This window comes from Mastacembelus armatus, chromosome 8 (genome assembly GCF_900324485.2).
Source record: "Mastacembelus armatus chromosome 8, fMasArm1.2, whole genome shotgun sequence".
NCBI classification, from domain to species: Eukaryota; Metazoa; Chordata; class Actinopteri; order Synbranchiformes; family Mastacembelidae; genus Mastacembelus; species Mastacembelus armatus.
The window spans coordinates 13472045-13489709 of NC_046640.1; the positions used below are offsets into that span (position 1 = coordinate 13472045).

Sequence of the window (17665 nt, forward strand, 5' to 3'; positions counted from 1 at the left end):
TGTTTTTCTAAGGACCATTGTATCACACAATTTTCAGTGACTACCTGCAAATGTACCCATCTAACCCCAAAGTCTATCACTGTCACGACAAACCTTCCTCAAAAGTAAAGACTGTCAGTTGCTTTGTAAACTTCATGTTTGATTGTTGGTGATTCATTTAAGGATCATTTCTGTGAGACCTCTATTCATTTGGATGCTAAAGCTGCCCTCCTCTCACCCCACAAGCATCAAGCCTCATTTTCATCTAAATAAGAATCGATCTCTCCTGCTGTGCACCATCTTTCCTTTCTCACAACTCTCACGGTCACAACCCCACTTGTCTTTCCTTTGCTTGTCCCCATGCTCTCTAGTCACTCCCTTGAATACAATCACAAGGAGAAATTACAAAAAGCCTGTGTTGGAGATCATACCTGCAGAGCACAGAAAACCATTCACTCATATGTACTGAGTGAAGAGGGTTTGAACATTAATGTGTGAATGGGTCCCAGAGATAGGAGTGATAGCTAACAAAGCTGTGACTGACTGGTACAATGTCAAAGCTTCGTTCTGCATCAGTGACCCAGCCAAATGCAAGAGATGGGGGTGAGTCACTGTGGGGGAGGGGCCTCTTCCTCAGTGGTCAGGGGACACTGAAGTGAAATAGATGTGGCACCAAAAAGAGTTGATGTGAGTGAAGATGAGCATATAGAAAAGACTGTACATAAACTCCGGGCAAACTACACAGTAGAATCCTTCAGTTATTTTGATGCATTCCTGTTGTACAAATCACTTAATCAGTACAACAAATGCTATTTTTCTAAAATAGGTTTAATAACACATTTGTTTATAAAAATGACAATGTATATTAAGATTCTGATACTCTTTGCAATGGCCTTATCACTTTTGCTAAAAACAGATGGCACTTCTGATGAAAACAGTAGTTGTCAAACTGTCATATCAATACATCAAGCATTTTTAGACAAAAATCAGTTTAGCGTTACATCTGAATGGTTTACGTTAACAGGGAATACCATCCTTAGTATTATTTTTGAAGAATGACCATTAATCTTGTTTTGTGAAATGTTTTGTATTCCTTGATTTCAAACAGTGTAGTCTTAGCAACTCCAAGTTGTATCCATCTTATGCATCTAAGAGTCTTAACAGAAAAATCAACTCTTGGACTTCAACATAAAGCTTGTCACAATTTTGTATAGCCAGCCGCTGCCACCTGCTGGTCAAATACATGAATTACCTGAAGCTTGATGCTTATAGAAATTGTTTTTTGACTCAGAAAATATAAAATCAGACGTTATGTAAAAATTGAGACAAAAGCACAGCGGAAAGAGATTACATGTTTGTAAACCAACAATTACAACAAAGTATATATGATCTCGAAAATACAAGTCATTAAGAGCCATAGTCACCTAGTGAATTGGCTGCCTGTTTATGTCTATATGGTTGCAGAGGTTACGATATAGTCATTCCTGATGAGATCATATGAAAGATCCTGGAATCCTTCCTGGGCCGCTGGTTGGAAAGTACATAGTAACCAGATTGAATGTTAAATTGGCAAAAGTACAAAATTATTTCATAGAAAAAACGAAAGACAAATAAAATTCTTACCCAATCGGCCACTGGTCTCTTTCACCAACAGCTCTGACTGCTCCTTGATGGACTGAAGCTCTTCAACCATTTTACACTGAGTGTCCATCTATAGATTTAAAAAAAGCAATACCAATTATATAACAAGATAAAGAAAATAATTCAGTACAGATATTAATTAACATTCAAGTATAATGGTTTTAAAGTGGTTGTAGTAGTTAACCCTTAAAACTACATATGTTCTACAGCAATAAATAGGTTTTGAAAATACATCAGTAGTATTAAAACACAAAAAAGACTTGGCTAGTGTGCTTTATCAAATCGATATGGGTGTGGTTTGATCACAGCCAGCTGACAATGCTGGCAACAAGCACAAAGCTACCGTCACATTGTTATTCAAATATTGCTAAACCTTGTTTGGAGCAAGGAATTAAAGTTTTTTGAAATAAAGGTTTTCTGAAATTCAGAGAACTGACAACTGGACAGAGTTTAAGCTGCACAGTATCTTCTGCTTTATTTCATCATCAGAGTTACTGAATTTTCTCTATTTTGTTTTTTTTTCATTCATCTTTACTATTTTACCATATACCAACATAAAAATGCAATCTACAAACAATACTGTGATTAAATATTGATCACTGTAGCTAAGAAGGTCAACAATTTCTAGTATGAATATATTTGTGTTTTGGGAGTGAGAAAACTAATTCCAAACATACAATCATTGCCACAGTGTGAAGCACAGGTTGTTGTCTGGAGAGGAGGCTGTGGTAGTCGGGTTTGCTCTGTATTATATGGTGCTGTGATGACTGGGCCATAGATGTAGTGTCTAATGCTACACCTTTCTCCTGGCCCTGCTCCACTTTCCTGAAACAAATACAGAAGACATTATTGAAAAAAAAAATCTGAGAAGACAATATTGCCATATTGAGCACAGTATTGTCAAAGTATCCCTCAGTGACTGTACATGTGTTCACCTTTTCAATTCCTCTGCTTTACTCTGGTGTTTGTTCAACAGTGCCTTCCAAGATTCACTTTCAGACTGGAGCCTAAAATGTAGAACAGGGCAGTAGAAAAAAAAAAAAAAAAAAAAAAGACGATTGAGTCATTGTTCGCACCATCTGCGTTATTTAAGTTACAACGTATGCTTGAATGAATACTTCACAGAGACATTAAGAAAATACCTGTGGATGGCTTGCTGAAGTTTTTCCATGCCACTCCATTTTGAATGACAACTAGAACTGTCTGCACTAGCAGGATGTTGATCGTCCTGTAATTTGCTATGTATGCTTTTGGCTAGACAACCCCACACTTTCTGCACATGCTCAACTACGTCATGGAAGCAACAGAACACAAAAAAGAAAAACTTTAATGAAATATTTCTGTAGCAGCTCCAGCGCCATTACATTTGTACCAAATTATGCAATAAAGCACTGACCTTGTTTTTGAAAAGACTCCATTGAGGTGTTTGGTACTGACTGGAGCGAATTTTGAGTTCTTTCTAAAGCCAGCTAGAAACAAAGCAGAGGTGATTATACTTCAGGGATTTTAATAATGACAATAAATCAAACGTGACAGTACATGACAACCTGAATAAAACAGTAATCTTTGACAGATCTTTAAATTTCTGAATTTAAAAAAGCAGTTTCTTAAGAGCCACAGTAAATGCTCATTTGTTTGGTAAGCACCAACTTTGCTTTTTAAATGTTTTCTTTTTAATCAAGGAAAAGTGACAAATACCAGTAACCTGAAAAGTAACATCAGGCAGTGTTTTTTTTCTAATGATATTAATAATAAAATCATATTTTCACCTTGTCAGTTATTTAGTGCTACACTTTAAAGATCCTGCCACACTCACCCTCATTGAAGCCTCCATCAATTTCTCCAGCCTCTCTTGTTGTGACAAAGATGTACTTATCTCCCTGCACAAAACTACAACAAACACATAAACAGGTGTTCGCACCGCAAAACACAATTATCCAATGACGGTATATTTCCTCGTTACAAGGGCAAAGACACCGAAATCTCACCGTGATAGGGGTTGGGAAGAGCAGGGAGGGAGCGCCGGGTTATGGTGGCTCTCCTCCAGGACTTCCTCCGTTCAGCTCGGCCTACAGAGGGACTCGAAGCGCCCTCCGTGTCTTCCGTCTGCATTTCTTGTTTGTCTGCCTTTGAGCGTAAAGTCACTTCTGAATCGGGCGTCTCCGGGGTGGGTGATGGGAGGTCGGTACGGGAAGACTTTTGTGGGGGAGCTGTGCTGGAGCTTGTGGAAGAGCATCTTTTCGACGTCTGTTTACCTGAGTTGACCTAAAAATAAAGTGTCTGTATGTCAACCACAGGAATAATGGATGTTGTTAGCTTAAATGTCATAAACACATATTAGTTAGCGTTACCTCATTCTGGTTATCAGTAACGACGAGACTTTCGACACTGCAAGAAAAAAATATGTCGATTTAACTACAAGCTACCATTATATGTAACGTTACATAAAGCAGCACAGTAAAAACACAGGGTCCATATTTAATAAAGTTAGGATATCAAGCAGACGGGTTCACGCTCTTCGTCAGCACTTCAGATTACAACAGCGTTGATTTTTCGTCGGTCAACAATCAAGCAGAAATACTAGTTTAGCTGAAATACACTTCACTGTGTTTTCTGGATACAACAAAACACTTTAAATGTTAAATCGGTTGTCACAGCTGCAGGAAAACGATACAAACCTGTCTTGTACAGACTCCAAATGTTTTTCCGCCATTTTTCTTTCAAATACTTTTCTTCACAGCGCGCCCAAGAAGGCAAGAGGACCTAAGGACCATGGGAAATGTAGTGCGTTTGTAAGGCGAGCAAAAAAGAAAAATAAAACATGACGCTACAATTAAACATATATATATATAAGGAAAAGAAAAAGAAGATATATACACATATATATATATACACACTGTAATACGTTGGTTCTACAGCTGTAGACAACCAATTTTGTTTAGAATATGTACCAAACAATGGAGTACCCCCCCCCAGATGTGGAGGAATCTAATACACTACTTGTGATCCACCTGGATCAGAATAAGAGCAAACATTGACCTACTGGTTCTAAGGGGCAATCCTGGCCCTAATCCTCTTCATACACGCTGGGTGGATTTTTGATATCTGGCAGAAGAGGTTTCTGGTGGCTTGGCCTCTAGAATTCAAGACACTGTGCTTGACCACTTTGACATCTTTCACAGCATTTTCCCAGTGTATCTAAATTTCATTGTTGTTAAAGGTATGCATCTATTCTGAGACACTATAATGTTCTTCATTAGGTTAGAAGTCTACGACTGAGTGCAAGTTTAATTATGTACTATCTAAAATGTTTAAACATTAGGAACCCATACACTGATATGTTATATTAATCAATGAATAACCTGGCCAATAAGAAAATTACCACATAGCCTTTTGACTGTGCATATACATGTTTATACAAAGTGTGGATCGTTGCTTTTCTCTTTGGTAACTTTAGGTTGTAGTTGACAAGGAGCCCAGTTAAATAAATGTTTGATTTGGATTTCAAGGCCCACAGCCCCAGTTGCTGAATGCTTGATACAATATTTGATTTACAATGCAAAGGATTGGATTTTTATCTGTATTTGTATGGGGAAAGGCAATTTTTAAGTTACTGATAAAAGATAAAAAGACTTGGCTGATTAGCTGAGATCAGCTGTTAAGCAAACAAAGTTCACAAGCTGGCAGTTTTCTTATGTTCATCTTAATGAGATGGCACGTTCTGTTTAGCCCAGTATCCAGTGTCCCGTGATATAAAAGATTCCATTAGATTAATATGTTTTGTGCAGTTATACTGTATTCTTACACTCTGGTCATTGAACTTGCGCAGTTCTGGGAACAGAACAGTTCACGACTAGCTGGACATTCTAATCCTTTCCATGCACACACCTCAGCACTTGACAAAATTCTTGACAGACATCATCATTTGTCTGTAAGTCTTTATAAGTCTGTTAGAGATGTTTTTCAGTTTTTACAAAATCAAGGAGAGGCATCAAACAAAATCAAAACACTTTTGCAATTCTCTTAGAGAATGCCCCCTTCATGTGCCTGTATGTTTCCCTCTGGGTGGCACAGTCTCACACTCCACTCAATACTGCTGTCTTCATGGCGTTTTGTTGCAGCCGGGGGGGACAGATGAAGAGAGATAAATATAGAAAAAAAATGAAGAGTGACTAAGAAAACAAATGAAACAGAGTTCATGAAAATACAGAAACACAGTGGGTTAAGAAGGGACAGAACAGGACAAAGAGAGGGATACGCAGGGTGTGGTACTGCACGCCATGAATGTCTCAGCTGTCTTTTATATGTCACAACAGCTTATTTCTCTTGCTCCTCCAAAATCTTCTCTCCCTTTACAGTTTTGCTGATAAGGGTGGTGATTGGCACTGAGTTCAAGAAGGCAGCCTGAGAGTCCCTTTGCCCAGCAGGAACTGCAGGACACGGTCAACCAGCAGAGCGGCAACAAAGTCCACCACCAGTACCTGGGCGATGATCAATTTGAACTGCAAGGGAGTTAATAGTAGACAGGTTACCTGATTATCAGGGTACATGATTATCACAAGTCTATTACGTATAACATACTGTAATAGTCTCCTTTAGCATCAAATCCATTCCCTTACCTCAGGTTTTTAAACAGTAAACACTTTTCCCATCACTGTAAACATTATTCACACATTTTTTTTGCAAAGTTCTACTTGGGATGACCATGAGGGAAGCTGGACAGGGAGTGTAACCAAGCTTGATTTTCTTTATGGTTGCATCTCTTGCCCACACAGAGGTGATAAAAATGATACTTTGCATTGGTGTTATGTGCTATGCTGTAATGCATGTATATATGTACTCTTATAGTGCATGTATACACCGTTTCACTACTTGGAACTCTGTTCCCACTGTAGCTTGTTGCAAAATGATAATGGATATTTTTTTGCAGAACCATAAGGCAGCCACCTGCTGGAGGGAGGCAGCGATATGTACTGATGAGCAAGATACTGCAGTTGGCGGTATGGCTTGCAAATAATGCCATCTGGTGTCTTGAAATAAAGGATAAGAACATTTCTTCACTGTCTGCATTGTTTTAAATGTCTTTTCAGAGTGTGTTCGTGTAACGGCAATCAGTATGTCAGTGCCACAATGTTACATAGTTCAAAATAACATAAGTTCGCCTAAAATACTATTTTAGAAAAACAAAAAAACACCTTTTTGGTAGAAGTATGTTAAAATAATCCCTCTGTTGTATAGGAGGCAGACATTTTGTGTGTGTTTTTGACTGTCATTTTGAGAGTACTCCAGAGTACATTGAATGTCATTTTGAGAATGTTTGTGTAATTTCGAAAAAAATGAATGGCAAATTGTTTCTGATAATGTGCCTTAGGAATCACGGAAAACTGTAACACAAAACAGTAAAATAATTATGGCTCACCTCAGCTGGAATATCTACAAGAGCAAACTGATCATTGAATTCTGGTGAGGAACCAGTAAGGAGTCCCACAATCGCTAAACCTGAAATAACGATACTCCATAGTAGTGGTCGATTTTCGCTGAGAGACTCCATAAAGGGGTGACCCTATCAGACACAAACATGCATTAAGTCTCTTTCAGCATAAAGAATATAGAGAGATAATAATGAGATTAAGAGTAAGTACCTTGTAGTTAATAGCAAAGGTGGCCATCTGCATGGCCATGGACATTATATATACAGTGCTGTTAATTAGACTGGGTTCAAACTCTTTATACAGGTCTACAAACTGCTCCACTCTGCAAGAGAGAGGACAAATGAAATGTTATTATAATGCATGAATGTAATACTCTTAAAATAAATAGCAATCTTGTAGAGAAAAACTCCCTCTGTCTCTCTGTGATTTACCTGGGCGGACTTCTGCTTTGTGCCTCTCTGTATAGATACACCAGACTACAAAAGTGAACAGCAAACTGAAGCAGCACAGTCAACACTGTATAAAGATTGAAGATGTTTGGTAAGGGACGCTCCCGAGACAATGTTTTCAAGGGCTGTGTAAACAGGAGAGAAAAAAAAAAAGATTCTTAATTTCTTTGGTATCAAACAGACTAGACATGTCAGTAAAGATGATCCTGCTGCTACAATAAATCAGAAACATGGAGAGCCTTTTTTTTCTCAGAGAAATTCTCACCTTTGATCTAGAGATGAAGAGGAAGCATCCAGCCAGGAGCAGGCCCTGCAGAGTTGCCTGGAAATCACTAAACTTGACCCCCTCGAGGTAGAGTACAGACTGGCTGTAGGCCAGTACCAGGGCATTGAGTGCGAGAATCTTGAACATCTGGAGTGTTGTCACCAGAGTGCAACGGCCTTGCTTTATTACATGGCAGACTGTGGGAAAAGACAAAGCAACATGTTTCAGAAGTGGACAGCAACTTTGTTTGAATCTTTGCCAATTCTGTCAAGGGCAAAAGCTGAAATTACAAACATGCATTACTTACTGCACTGTATAGAGGAGAGTTTGGAGGTGAAAGGGGCTGCGATGGAGGCGTCACCCAGTTTCACTACTTGTACCTGATCTTCTTCAAGTTCTCGTAGGACTTGACTGATCCTCTCCTGTTATAGAATAAACCCTGATGTTTAGGCCAATGCAATATACCTCTATCATTTTAATAAAATGCACAATTATTGCTGGTTGAGCTATTTATTTATGGTTTTGTTAATGCTAGTAACACAACATGCTGCATTCAGTGGCCCTATAAATATGAATGACTTTCTGCTACCATACAAAGGGGGGACAAAAGAATCGAAGAACTGACATTATTGGTCAATTAGCTCCTTCCTGAAGAGACACACACCTTCTGTGCTGCAAGCTGCTCTTCTCTCTGAGCCATCACCCTCTGTCTGGCTCCCCTGGAGCTCAATTTGCCTCCTGAACTAACAGGTGGTAAAGGTCTGGATTCTGTCGTGGATGCCTCTTTCTCTCTCCCCCGTTTCCTTTTTTCAGGCATACGTTCAGGGGCATTGGCTAACAGAGCGACACCTAAGGAAATACAAAACTACAATCAATCCACACCGTTAAGGTCACACGGACCGACCAAGGCTACAAGTTCTACCGGCTGACAAACCTTACCTATGTGGGCGTGTTTGAGAGCTCCAACATCATTTGTACCATCGCCACACATCAATGTCACATAGCCTAGTCCCTTTAGACTGGTGATCACAAATTCCTAAATAGAAATACAGTATTCTTTTCAAAATCAAATGCATTGTTACATAGATCTGTCATGTCCAAAATACCAATTTCTCAGATTTCCCCTCTTTTAACAGCCACCAGAAATATGCCAGTCAGACAAATGAGTGGTGTTCCTACATCTTATTATATATTTATCTAACATCACTGTGACTGTAGTTTAGAAATCTCAACATAATGTCAGATTCTACATGTTTAATCAGTTATCTGTAGATGGTGGAAACACATTTCAGTGAGACCCAGACATTAAGTGTATGCTTTAAGACCTACCTTCTGTTTAGGACTGACACGAGCAAACACTCTTATGTGAGGCAAGAGGGTGTGAAGTAGCCGGGGTTCACAGCTCAGTCTGGCTAGCCCCTCCCCTGTTACACACAAGTCAAACTGATGCACCAAAGAAGGAATGGAGGGAGGGGGCAGTGGTATGTGCACACTGCCATCAATGGATTCCCAATGCCACCCATCTGGAAAACAAAATATCAGATACATAATTCTGCACTCTGTCTATGTCTTAGGTCAAAACACCTGGTGTTACAAGATTACATGGGGAAAAAAAACACTTGTTTGCCTTAACTACAGGCTATCTTTCTGTTTTCTACTGGCTTGTCTAAGGAATACATGTAATTCTGTAAAGTGTTGACTCCCCATACCCTGATCAAGATTTGGCTGCAATATGAGTGTGTGTTCTTTCTGGATGAAGTGGAGCTCTCTTGCTACATGACACGCTGTTAGAGGGTTGTCGCCTGTGATCATCACCACCTGAAAGCAGAGCAAGATGTATCATCCATCTTAAAACCCTGCTGTTTGGGCATGTGTGCACAATTGTGTGTTGTCAGCTTATTTACATGATGAGATGCTTCCTGGATCTCTCTGATGACAGCCTTGCTGTCACTCTTCAGGGGGCAGGAAACAACCATGAACCCAGCGAAATGCAAGTCACACTCCAGAGCATCACGACTCATCTCCCGCACCTATGTGAGCCAAAAATATCCACCTCTGTTTCAAACAACACCTAATACATCACAAGACTACCCAGTCACATTAGACAAACTCTGATAGTTCTGAGTAGGAACAAATAAGAACCTGCTGATGACTGAGGTGCCCCATCTCTTTGTAACCCAAGGCCAGCACTCTAGCTCCTTCCCGAGACATTTCTCTGTGGACTTCATCGTAAGTCGCTGGACATTCTGCAAACTGCACAGCCACATTAGAACACCAACAGATACACTTTATCAGTGTAGAAACCAGCAGAGTGTGTCTTAAGGATGGTTTACCATTGTTCTGAGTGTCTCTGGAGCTCCTTTGACGGTTGAGATATAGCAAAGCTCAGTGGAGCCCATTTTCTCATAGGAGGCCAGGACTGACATCCTCTTCAGAGCACTGGCAAAGTGGAAACGCTGGTGGATCTTAAGACCCTGGGTTTTGATACCTCGCGGAAACACTTTTTCATCTGGTCAAAGACAAGAGTTGATGAGGCACACAAATATGCATTGTGCTGTTACATGTAAAGTTGCCAAATGCATATGAGCTCTAATTTAAAAGTGGGATCAGTAACACATCATACACTATGTAACATCCACAATTAAAATACAAATGTTTCCCTGCATTTGACTGATATGGTGCACCTGGCAAGACTGTACTGCAACTAAGAAATGTGCAAATGTGACAGGAACATGTATGTTGCCAAAAAAAACATGAGCATATACCGTTTCTGACACCCATCTACTCCAGCCCTACACATTTAATGAAGGTTATATCCCTGTACCTTTAGTGAGGGTCCAGTCAGCAGCAGTCAGCATCGCTTTCTCCAGTGGATCTCCAACCAATTGTCCATCATCCAGAGTGACAAGCGAATGACAAGTGGCCACCACCCGATGCGTCTCAACTGGTATTTCAGATACAGGCATCACTTCCTTTCCTTCTCTGTCATAAAACACAAACATCACCCAATAGGCTCCACTGAGTGGAAATGTATGTACTGCTCACTCACATGTACGTTAATGTTATCTTTCAAGTAAAACACCAAGAACGGTGGGCAGGTTTTACCTCAGGCCTGCTACTCCTCGTACCACAAGACTGTCACTAGTCAGTGTTCCTGTTTTGTCAAAACAGCAAACCTCCACTTTTCCTGCAAATGGTATCCTGAAGGGCTCTGTACAGAATACATCTAAGAGTAGAAGCAGGAGGAGAAAGAAGAATGAATGACTGCTCTTGAGGGCTTTGCACTATAAGCTGCTTTTCCAGGTCTCTTAATATATATTCTAAATGTATGCAGGCCAGGAGCACACACAGACTTACAGAGTTTAGCCAGGGCAATAAGAGACGTGTTAACCGCCAAAGAAAGTTCGATAGGGAGTTCTGGTGGAACCACTGAAGTGAGGATTAGTGTGCACTCCAAAAACAGCTTGTAGCGGTTCCTAGTGACATCCTTGGTGCCTGAGGGGGTAATACCAACCACATAGACAGTATTTACTTATTACGTATGCCTTCACCTCAAGCTATTATTTTATCACTTGGACAATGATAATGTCCTTGTTGAATAAGAATTACATATTAATGAGCTGATGCTGTGTACCTCACCTTCTACCCAGACATAAACAGCTGCAGCAATGGCAAACACAAGGAGGAAGAGGATGAAGATGAAAGTCTCCAGGTTGTTTGCCGTGACTCGCTTCACACCAAATAGGATGGTCCGCAACAATTTACCCTGGAGGCAAGTTTGCACACAGGATCAGTGCACTTTCGCAGCTCACACTGTTCTACACTGACATGTTGTCAAAATTAGAAATACAATGCATGACAAGAAAAAGGGGAGTGTAGTAGTACAAAAACGATAAGCAACTCCCTCACCTGAGAAGTGTAAAATCCTGTTCTCAGTACATAGGCCACACAGCCATTATCTACAGCTGCATGGAAAGGAGAAGATTAATGAGCTTGCACCTTGTTCTCACAATGAAGATGGGTGACATACAGTACTGTGCAAAGGTTTTAGGCACTAAAAACCATCTGCTGCAGGACTCCTGGTTTTTCTTACCATTGAAAATAACCCTTCATGAACCCTAGTGGGCTCTTTATGGGGATTGTTGTCCTGCACGATGGGCTGCACAATGACTTTGTGATCGATCAGACACCTGATGGTTTAAAACATCTAAAATGCCTAATACGTCTGCACAGTACTGTATGTGCTATTGACCCTGGCTGTATAAGCTGTTGGTAATAGGTAAATAGAAATAAATTAGCACTAACGTTTAAGTCCTGCGCTGGCCTTTAAAGGGGGACTATGTTGGACCACTTTTGTTCCCCCAGAGATGACATGGAGTCTAGAGTCCGCCTGAAGGTCCAAGATTCGTGTGGGGTCCAAGTCCTCTATTGGCTCCTGCACAAGCCCGCAATTATTGTCAGCAGTTATTACAATATGCCACGTTAATCCTATACCATTTAGAATAACTGACTTGATACACTCTAAAGTTCACAGTCAAAGCTCTGCATAATGTTATCATATCATGTGTATATATTAGTGTGCCTGTAACCTTCATCTGGGGCACAGACTCTCCAGTCAGCATGGCCTCATCCACAATGCAACGTCCCCTGAGTAGCAGCACATCACATGGTACCAAGTTGTCCTGTGGTGAGCGCCCTTTGAAGGACAGAGTACACATATGAAACACTCACCAACTTTATAAATCTGATATTTGTGTAGGGAATAAAAGTGCTGATAGGACATGCACCTATTGAGACAATGTCACCAGGCACAAGTTCATCACTTGAAATAGGTCTCCACTTCCTGTTACGATATACCTGGCACAAAATACATGAAGTAAAGCATTAATAATTTAAAGACATCGTATAGTATAGTGTAGGCAGTGAGCTTTGTGACAAAATGTTTGTGTGTAACTTTAACATTTAATATTGTACATTAACATGATTAAGCCTACCTGGATCATGTAGGGCTTGTTTCCCATGCGGCGGATTTCCGACATATTCCTCATTTGCTGCTGGACCAGAGAGGCCTCGAACGCCACCAGCATGAACAGTGTGAAAACGCTGTAGTACCAGTACTCATCCAGACACCACAGCCCCACACAGAACACCTAATGATGGCAGAGCTTAGATGACTTCACATGGATGCAGACACTTTTACCAGGCTGACACTTTTGCAGTTTTACACTAGAACTAGTCAAATTATAAAGAAACATCCACTTATACACATACCTGGAAAACAAAAAAGGGAGCTGTGGCCCTCTCTTTAAAGAGCTCCAGGAAATCTGGCACCACCATCTCAGCACGATTGGTGCCATAGCATTTTTCTGCAGCTTTGAGTTCAGCCTCTTCCTGGTAGCCACGCCAAGACTGAAAGAAGCCCATTGGGTGGCTGATAGGGAATGCTATTGGAAGGAAACATTTCTTCTCTTTATGATCAAAAAGATAGCGGATCTTTTGAAACTCAAAAGACAGAATTCTCTCCCCATTATCATCCTGTTGGTCAGAACAAGAGAGAAAGAAAGACATTTTTATATTAGTATTTTCTTTTTTTTTGCAGGGAAAAAACAGTTTATACCTTTTAAAATTTGTGACAAATCACATTACTGACTACAGTGACTAAGCTTATGTAGATTTGAAATACCTAGTAAGATCAATAGACATGCTGCAGTCTAAGTCTAGTAGACAGAGAGGGTGAAATCTTGAACATGTTCTTAATTAAAACAACTTGAAGATTCATGAGAGTAAATCAGTGAACTGACCTGGTCCCTCTGTAGTGCTACTAGTTCAGCAGAACCATTGTTGGGGGTGGGTATGACCTTTGCCAGCGTAGCCTTATTTGGGTCTGGATCCTGTGTACAGAAATGAACAGGCAATTAATTCATACACTGTGAAAAGTCAGTGTTATTTTTGGTACAGCTGCGGATTTGTCCCTCTGAAATGGGACATACACTGACAATCAGTTACTTGATGAATATAAAGTCCAGACATCCCTCCATTTAGGGTCACAGAGATCTGCTGGAGCCTGTCCCAGCTCTCTTATGCATAAAGTCCAGGCATTAAAAAAATATATCTTTAACTATTTTATGTGACTGCAAAAACAATGTTCTCATTTAAACTGACAACACAAAGTCAGTACTAATACTAATGTTTATTTGAAACACTAATGCCATTTGGACATGACAGTTTCTGTTTCGCTGCTCCAGAGCATTCCCCATGTTCAGGTATGTGCTGTAGAGGTGACTTTCCGAAGCAAAACACATACCATTTTATAACATCCAGCAAATGTCCTCTGGCTTTATATTATAAATATTTGTGTAGAGTGAAAGAAAGTGACACAGATTTTCACATGATGCAGACACAGAAATTTTCCATTTATCTATAAAAACTTTTAACTTAGAGACCGTTTGATTATTGATGTGTTTGATATATTGACATCAGTCCTGTGGATATAGAGGCCATCCCTAAAACCCATTACCCAGGGTTCAACACCTGCCTGGCTACATACATCCCACCTGCTCCTGGGATCATGTCCTCCCTGACCTTTGACCTCTATGTTAAGTGGATTTGAGGGGAGGAGATAGGGGGCTCTGGCTACTTTATAGATAATGCAGTATTACTGCTATTAATGATGTTTACCTTGGAACAAGTTAGCCAGCAATGCGCATGCACGGACCAATAACCAGAGAGCGCTGTGAGGACGTGCACGATCCCGATAGCGGCCAGGGCCAGCAGGCCTGCCTCTGGATACTCGGAAGCACCGTAAACTCCTAACCACGCGTACAGCCAGGCCGGGTAGAGAACGACCAGAAACGGGAGGACGGTGCCGTGTAGCAGCCGAGGTCTCCGCCTGTAAAGCGTCACCGAGCTCACCAGCTCGTCGCCGGTGCCGCTGTCATGTTGGTTGTGGTTCATAGAGGGGGCCATTTGCAGCTCACCCGGTCCCTGGATCCCGTCTGCAGTCATACTCCCCTCTTTCTTGGCGTCGTCCATTTCACTTCGCTCTCTTCTATGGCCCCCTCTATCATCCACCACCACCCCGTCGTGCTGAAACCGGTAAAAAGGCAATCGTACACACGGAGTGGCGCTCAGTCCTGCTTTCGTTTACTAAACCGCTCGCTCTCTGACCGTGGCTTCCGCATACGTAAACACGCAGAGACACGTAATGTTCTCGTTGGCACAACGTGATTGAACCGCAAAGACTCAGCGTTATTATCGTCCACACAGGTAAATTGTATTGTTTAGGTTAAACTTTAGTAAATACGTGAATAAAAACGATTCATCTACAAAACAGAAACTGCAACCGACATTATAATGCTTTAACTGTGCGATTAAATAGCTGCCTCTTTAAAAAAAAAAGTCACGTCATTATAGGGGCGTGACCAAAGTAATTGATTGGCATAGCGCTGAACCAATAACATTAAATAACTATTGCACAATGCTGTATTTCCATCCAATGAGATATTGATGGGTGTGGATGTATGATCGCCGTACAGACATGGCTCCACATGGGAGACTGGTGGTGTAACCTTGGTTGACCAGCGTCCTCGTTTGAGACAAATCTAAAACAGCAACATGTAAGAATCTCAAATATAGCTCATATAAATATTACATTTGCCATCTAGTCTAGGTACAGGAGTACATGAATATAGACTGTAACTAACTGTGAATCAGACTCCATCCTCCACTTCTGCTTTATTATTTTTATCGTGAGTTATTGTTTCTGTTTGTTGTGGGAAGTAGGATTGTAGCAGGTTAACAATGTGTTTATCATTGGATTGTAACCACTGATTCATTTACATAAGTCTGTCACCTTTTAGGCAGGCTGCAATGGATATTACGGCCAGATATTGCCACAAAGAAATGGAGGCATATGGGTCGTGTGTGGCATCCAACCCATCAACATGGCAGCAAAAGTGTGATGAACTGAAGATGAAGGTTGCACATTGCACATCATCACAGTAAGGAGACAGAGTTGTGCATCCACTCCCAACCCTGTGACACTGACATCCAGCATATTAGTGTGTAACCCTTAACTTTGTTTTGATAGCCCAGTGATCCAGAAGATCAGACAGGACTGTTCTGCGGAGTTTGTGAAGTTTGAGAACTGCCTGAGAGAAAACCAGGATAAACCTGCCACCTGCTCACCGCATGTGGCTCGCTTCCTGGGCTGTGCAGAGACAGTGGACCTCAGTGGCATGGGTAAGCTCTTGCTGGAATTTGCCATACACAACTCAGGTTCACATATAAACATGCTGAAATATTCCAGATGTGCAGTGATAGCTTGGGCATCTTGAGAATTTGGATGCAAAAACAAAAATCTAATACTACTAATGTTTAACATATTAATATTTTTCCATTTTTATTTCAGCTACAAATTCAGTACCTCAACCATCGTAGCATTCAGACATCTTCCACACCTTCATATTATATCTGTCCTCGCTGCAGCTGAAATGGGCTGGTTTCACGTGCACCAGCCAGGTTACTGTATGTACAGTGACTGTCGGGATATGTTTACCTTTGTGTGATTTAATGTGAGTGTTTTTGTTCGACAGTAAGGTGCAGGGGCTTAATGCTACAGCACTGTGAGTTAGACTGACTATCATTCTTTTAGCCTTTTTGAAAATGTGTGCGTGAAAAAAATTACATTTATACTTACCTGTAAATGAGGATGCCTGGTTTATACTGAATTTTTTTGAAAGACATGTCATTAAAATTGTCATCCAACTTTTAGTGTGGGCAGTGGTGGCATAAAGCTAAAGGTAAATATAAGCAAGCTGGTGACCGTAAGGTTGGCAAATCAATCCCTGGACCAGCAGGATTTAATTTAAGTTCCTGCACCTCCTACTGTGAAGCTGCTCAGTGGCCAACAGGTCAGAACGTGGCATTACTGGGCAGCTTCCAGGTGTGAACGTGTGTAACCATGTGAATGTGATCCTGGTGTTCCTGTAAAAGAGAAGCTGGTGCTTGGTCAATAAATAAAGGTTGTTGTTGGTTGCTTATGTCTGGCCTTCACTGTCCTCACTCTCTCCAGGTCTGAGTCAGAGTTAGATATTAAACTGGAATGTTTCACTCCCACCACAAACTCTCCTGACTTCCCAATGACTGAGAATTAGGGAGTCTGGGAAGAAAGGAGACAGAGGAGGTTGTTCACCTCTAATCAGCAGGACTACTGAGAGAGATGAAGGGAGGATGTTGAGTTATGAGCCTTGTGACCATTAAGCGGAACAGACCAGTTCTGGTTCAATTGTTAAAACTCTGAAGGGGGTAATGGAGGGTGAAAGGATTGACTCTTTTCAAGTATAACATTTTCGGGTCATGCCAGATGAGCAAGCGATGAGAGTACCATTTGTCATATTTAGGACGAATAAGGCAAGTACACTTCAAAGATGAAACCCGAAGATTGTATTGAGGATACATTACATTCAAAGCACATTACTTGGCAGTCACTGAACAAAAAATAAGATAGGATTCACCTAATACCACACAAATAAGTTACATTCACAAAATATCACTGTAAAATACCATGAGCCAGTGATCAGAGTCAAACATAATGTCATGAAAGGATGTCACAAGCTGTAGCCAATCACAGGTACCTAAATGAAACAGGTATCACCCTAGTTGTATTTTATCCGCACCACATTGTAAGTCAGATCCTGATGCTCTCTGGAAACACTTGCTAAACAACTTCAGTTTAAAGGCTATTTCTTTAGACCTACTTTGTGACACATAAATATCATGCTACAGTTTAAACATTTGCTGATTATCACAGAAGAAGGTACAAAATATCTACCTAAGAACATCTAATTTGAGATGTTTGAGCAGGAAATTATTACAGAAATGTACTACAAGTAATTGCA

At 40.7% G+C, this 17665-nt stretch overlaps 3 protein-coding genes across 4 annotated transcripts; 1 reads left to right on the forward strand and 2 right to left on the reverse strand.

The window, feature by feature from the left end:
* Positions 1 to 789: 789 nt before the first annotated feature.
* On the reverse strand, positions 790 to 4361 carry dsn1 (DSN1 component of MIS12 kinetochore complex). The gene is made up of 10 exons (XM_026325358.2): positions 4299 to 4361; positions 3972 to 4008; positions 3609 to 3885; positions 3437 to 3510; positions 3017 to 3089; positions 2763 to 2907; positions 2556 to 2627; positions 2298 to 2445; positions 1603 to 1690; positions 790 to 1506 (listed from the first exon to the last, which is right to left on the reverse strand). Exons 1-10 carry the CDS (start codon positions 4331 to 4333, stop codon positions 1430 to 1432), a joined length of 1026 nt encoding a protein of 341 aa, XP_026181143.1. The 5' UTR covers positions 4334 to 4361; the 3' UTR covers positions 790 to 1429.
* Positions 4362 to 5544: 1183 nt separating this feature from the next.
* atp13a1 (ATPase 13A1) lies at positions 5545 to 14964 on the reverse strand. Of its 2 annotated transcripts, XM_026326178.2 has the most exons (25): positions 14445 to 14963; positions 13568 to 13657; positions 13038 to 13301; positions 12761 to 12916; positions 12554 to 12623; positions 12356 to 12462; positions 12072 to 12201; positions 11676 to 11731; positions 11406 to 11532; positions 11124 to 11261; positions 10872 to 10992; positions 10591 to 10748; positions 10100 to 10275; positions 9909 to 10019; positions 9671 to 9796; positions 9476 to 9584; positions 9096 to 9289; positions 8706 to 8802; positions 8431 to 8615; positions 8074 to 8188; positions 7767 to 7963; positions 7484 to 7626; positions 7263 to 7374; positions 7040 to 7183; positions 5545 to 6122 (listed from the first exon to the last, which is right to left on the reverse strand). In XM_026326178.2, the coding sequence occupies exons 1-25, from the start codon at positions 14796 to 14798 to the stop codon at positions 6012 to 6014; spliced, it is 3591 nt and encodes a 1196-aa protein (XP_026181963.1). In that variant the 5' UTR covers positions 14799 to 14963; the 3' UTR covers positions 5545 to 6011. The 2 variants fall into 2 exon arrangements, 1 of the variants encoding a protein (XP_026181963.1); XR_003296767.2 differs by lacking the exon at positions 7263 to 7374 and having other exon boundaries at positions 14445 to 14964.
* A 296-nt stretch (positions 14965 to 15260) lies between these two features.
* On the forward strand, positions 15261 to 16807 carry chchd5 (coiled-coil-helix-coiled-coil-helix domain containing 5). Its single transcript, XM_026326182.1, has 4 exons — positions 15261 to 15382; positions 15626 to 15766; positions 15856 to 16007; positions 16177 to 16807. Coding segments are annotated over exons 1-4 (324 nt in total). The 5' UTR covers positions 15261 to 15380; the 3' UTR covers positions 16206 to 16807.
* Positions 16808 to 17665: the final 858 nt, after the last annotated feature.

Excerpts from the sequence above, each read along its gene's own strand:
- dsn1 (XM_026325358.2), bottom strand. The coding sequence starts at position 4,333 with ATGGCGGAAAAACATTTGGAGTCTGTACAAGACAG. Across the intron at positions 2,628-2,762 it reads CTTCAGCAAGCCATCCACAG|GCTCCAGTCTGAAAGTGAAT; the intron begins GTATTTTCTTAA and ends TCTACATTTTAG. Across the intron at positions 1,507-1,602 it reads AGAGACCAGTGGCCGATTGG|CGGCCCAGGAAGGATTCCAG; the intron begins GTAAGAATTTTA and ends CTTTCCAACCAG.
- chchd5 (XM_026326182.1), top strand. Across the intron at positions 15,767-15,855 it reads GCACATTGCACATCATCACA|CCCAGTGATCCAGAAGATCA; the intron begins GTAAGGAGACAG and ends TTGTTTTGATAG. Across the intron at positions 16,008-16,176 it reads AGTGGACCTCAGTGGCATGG|CTACAAATTCAGTACCTCAA; the intron begins GTAAGCTCTTGC and ends TTTTTATTTCAG.
- atp13a1 (XM_026326178.2), bottom strand. The coding sequence starts at position 14,798 with ATGGACGACGCCAAGAAAGAGGGGAGTATGACTGCAGACGGGATCCAG. Across the intron at positions 13,658-14,444 it reads GCTGGCTAACTTGTTCCAAG|GATCCAGACCCAAATAAGGC; the intron begins GTAAACATCATT and ends TTCTGTACACAG. Across the intron at positions 7,964-8,073 it reads ACTCTCCTCTATACAGTGCA|TCTGCCATGTAATAAAGCAA; the intron begins GTAAGTAATGCA and ends CTTTTCCCACAG.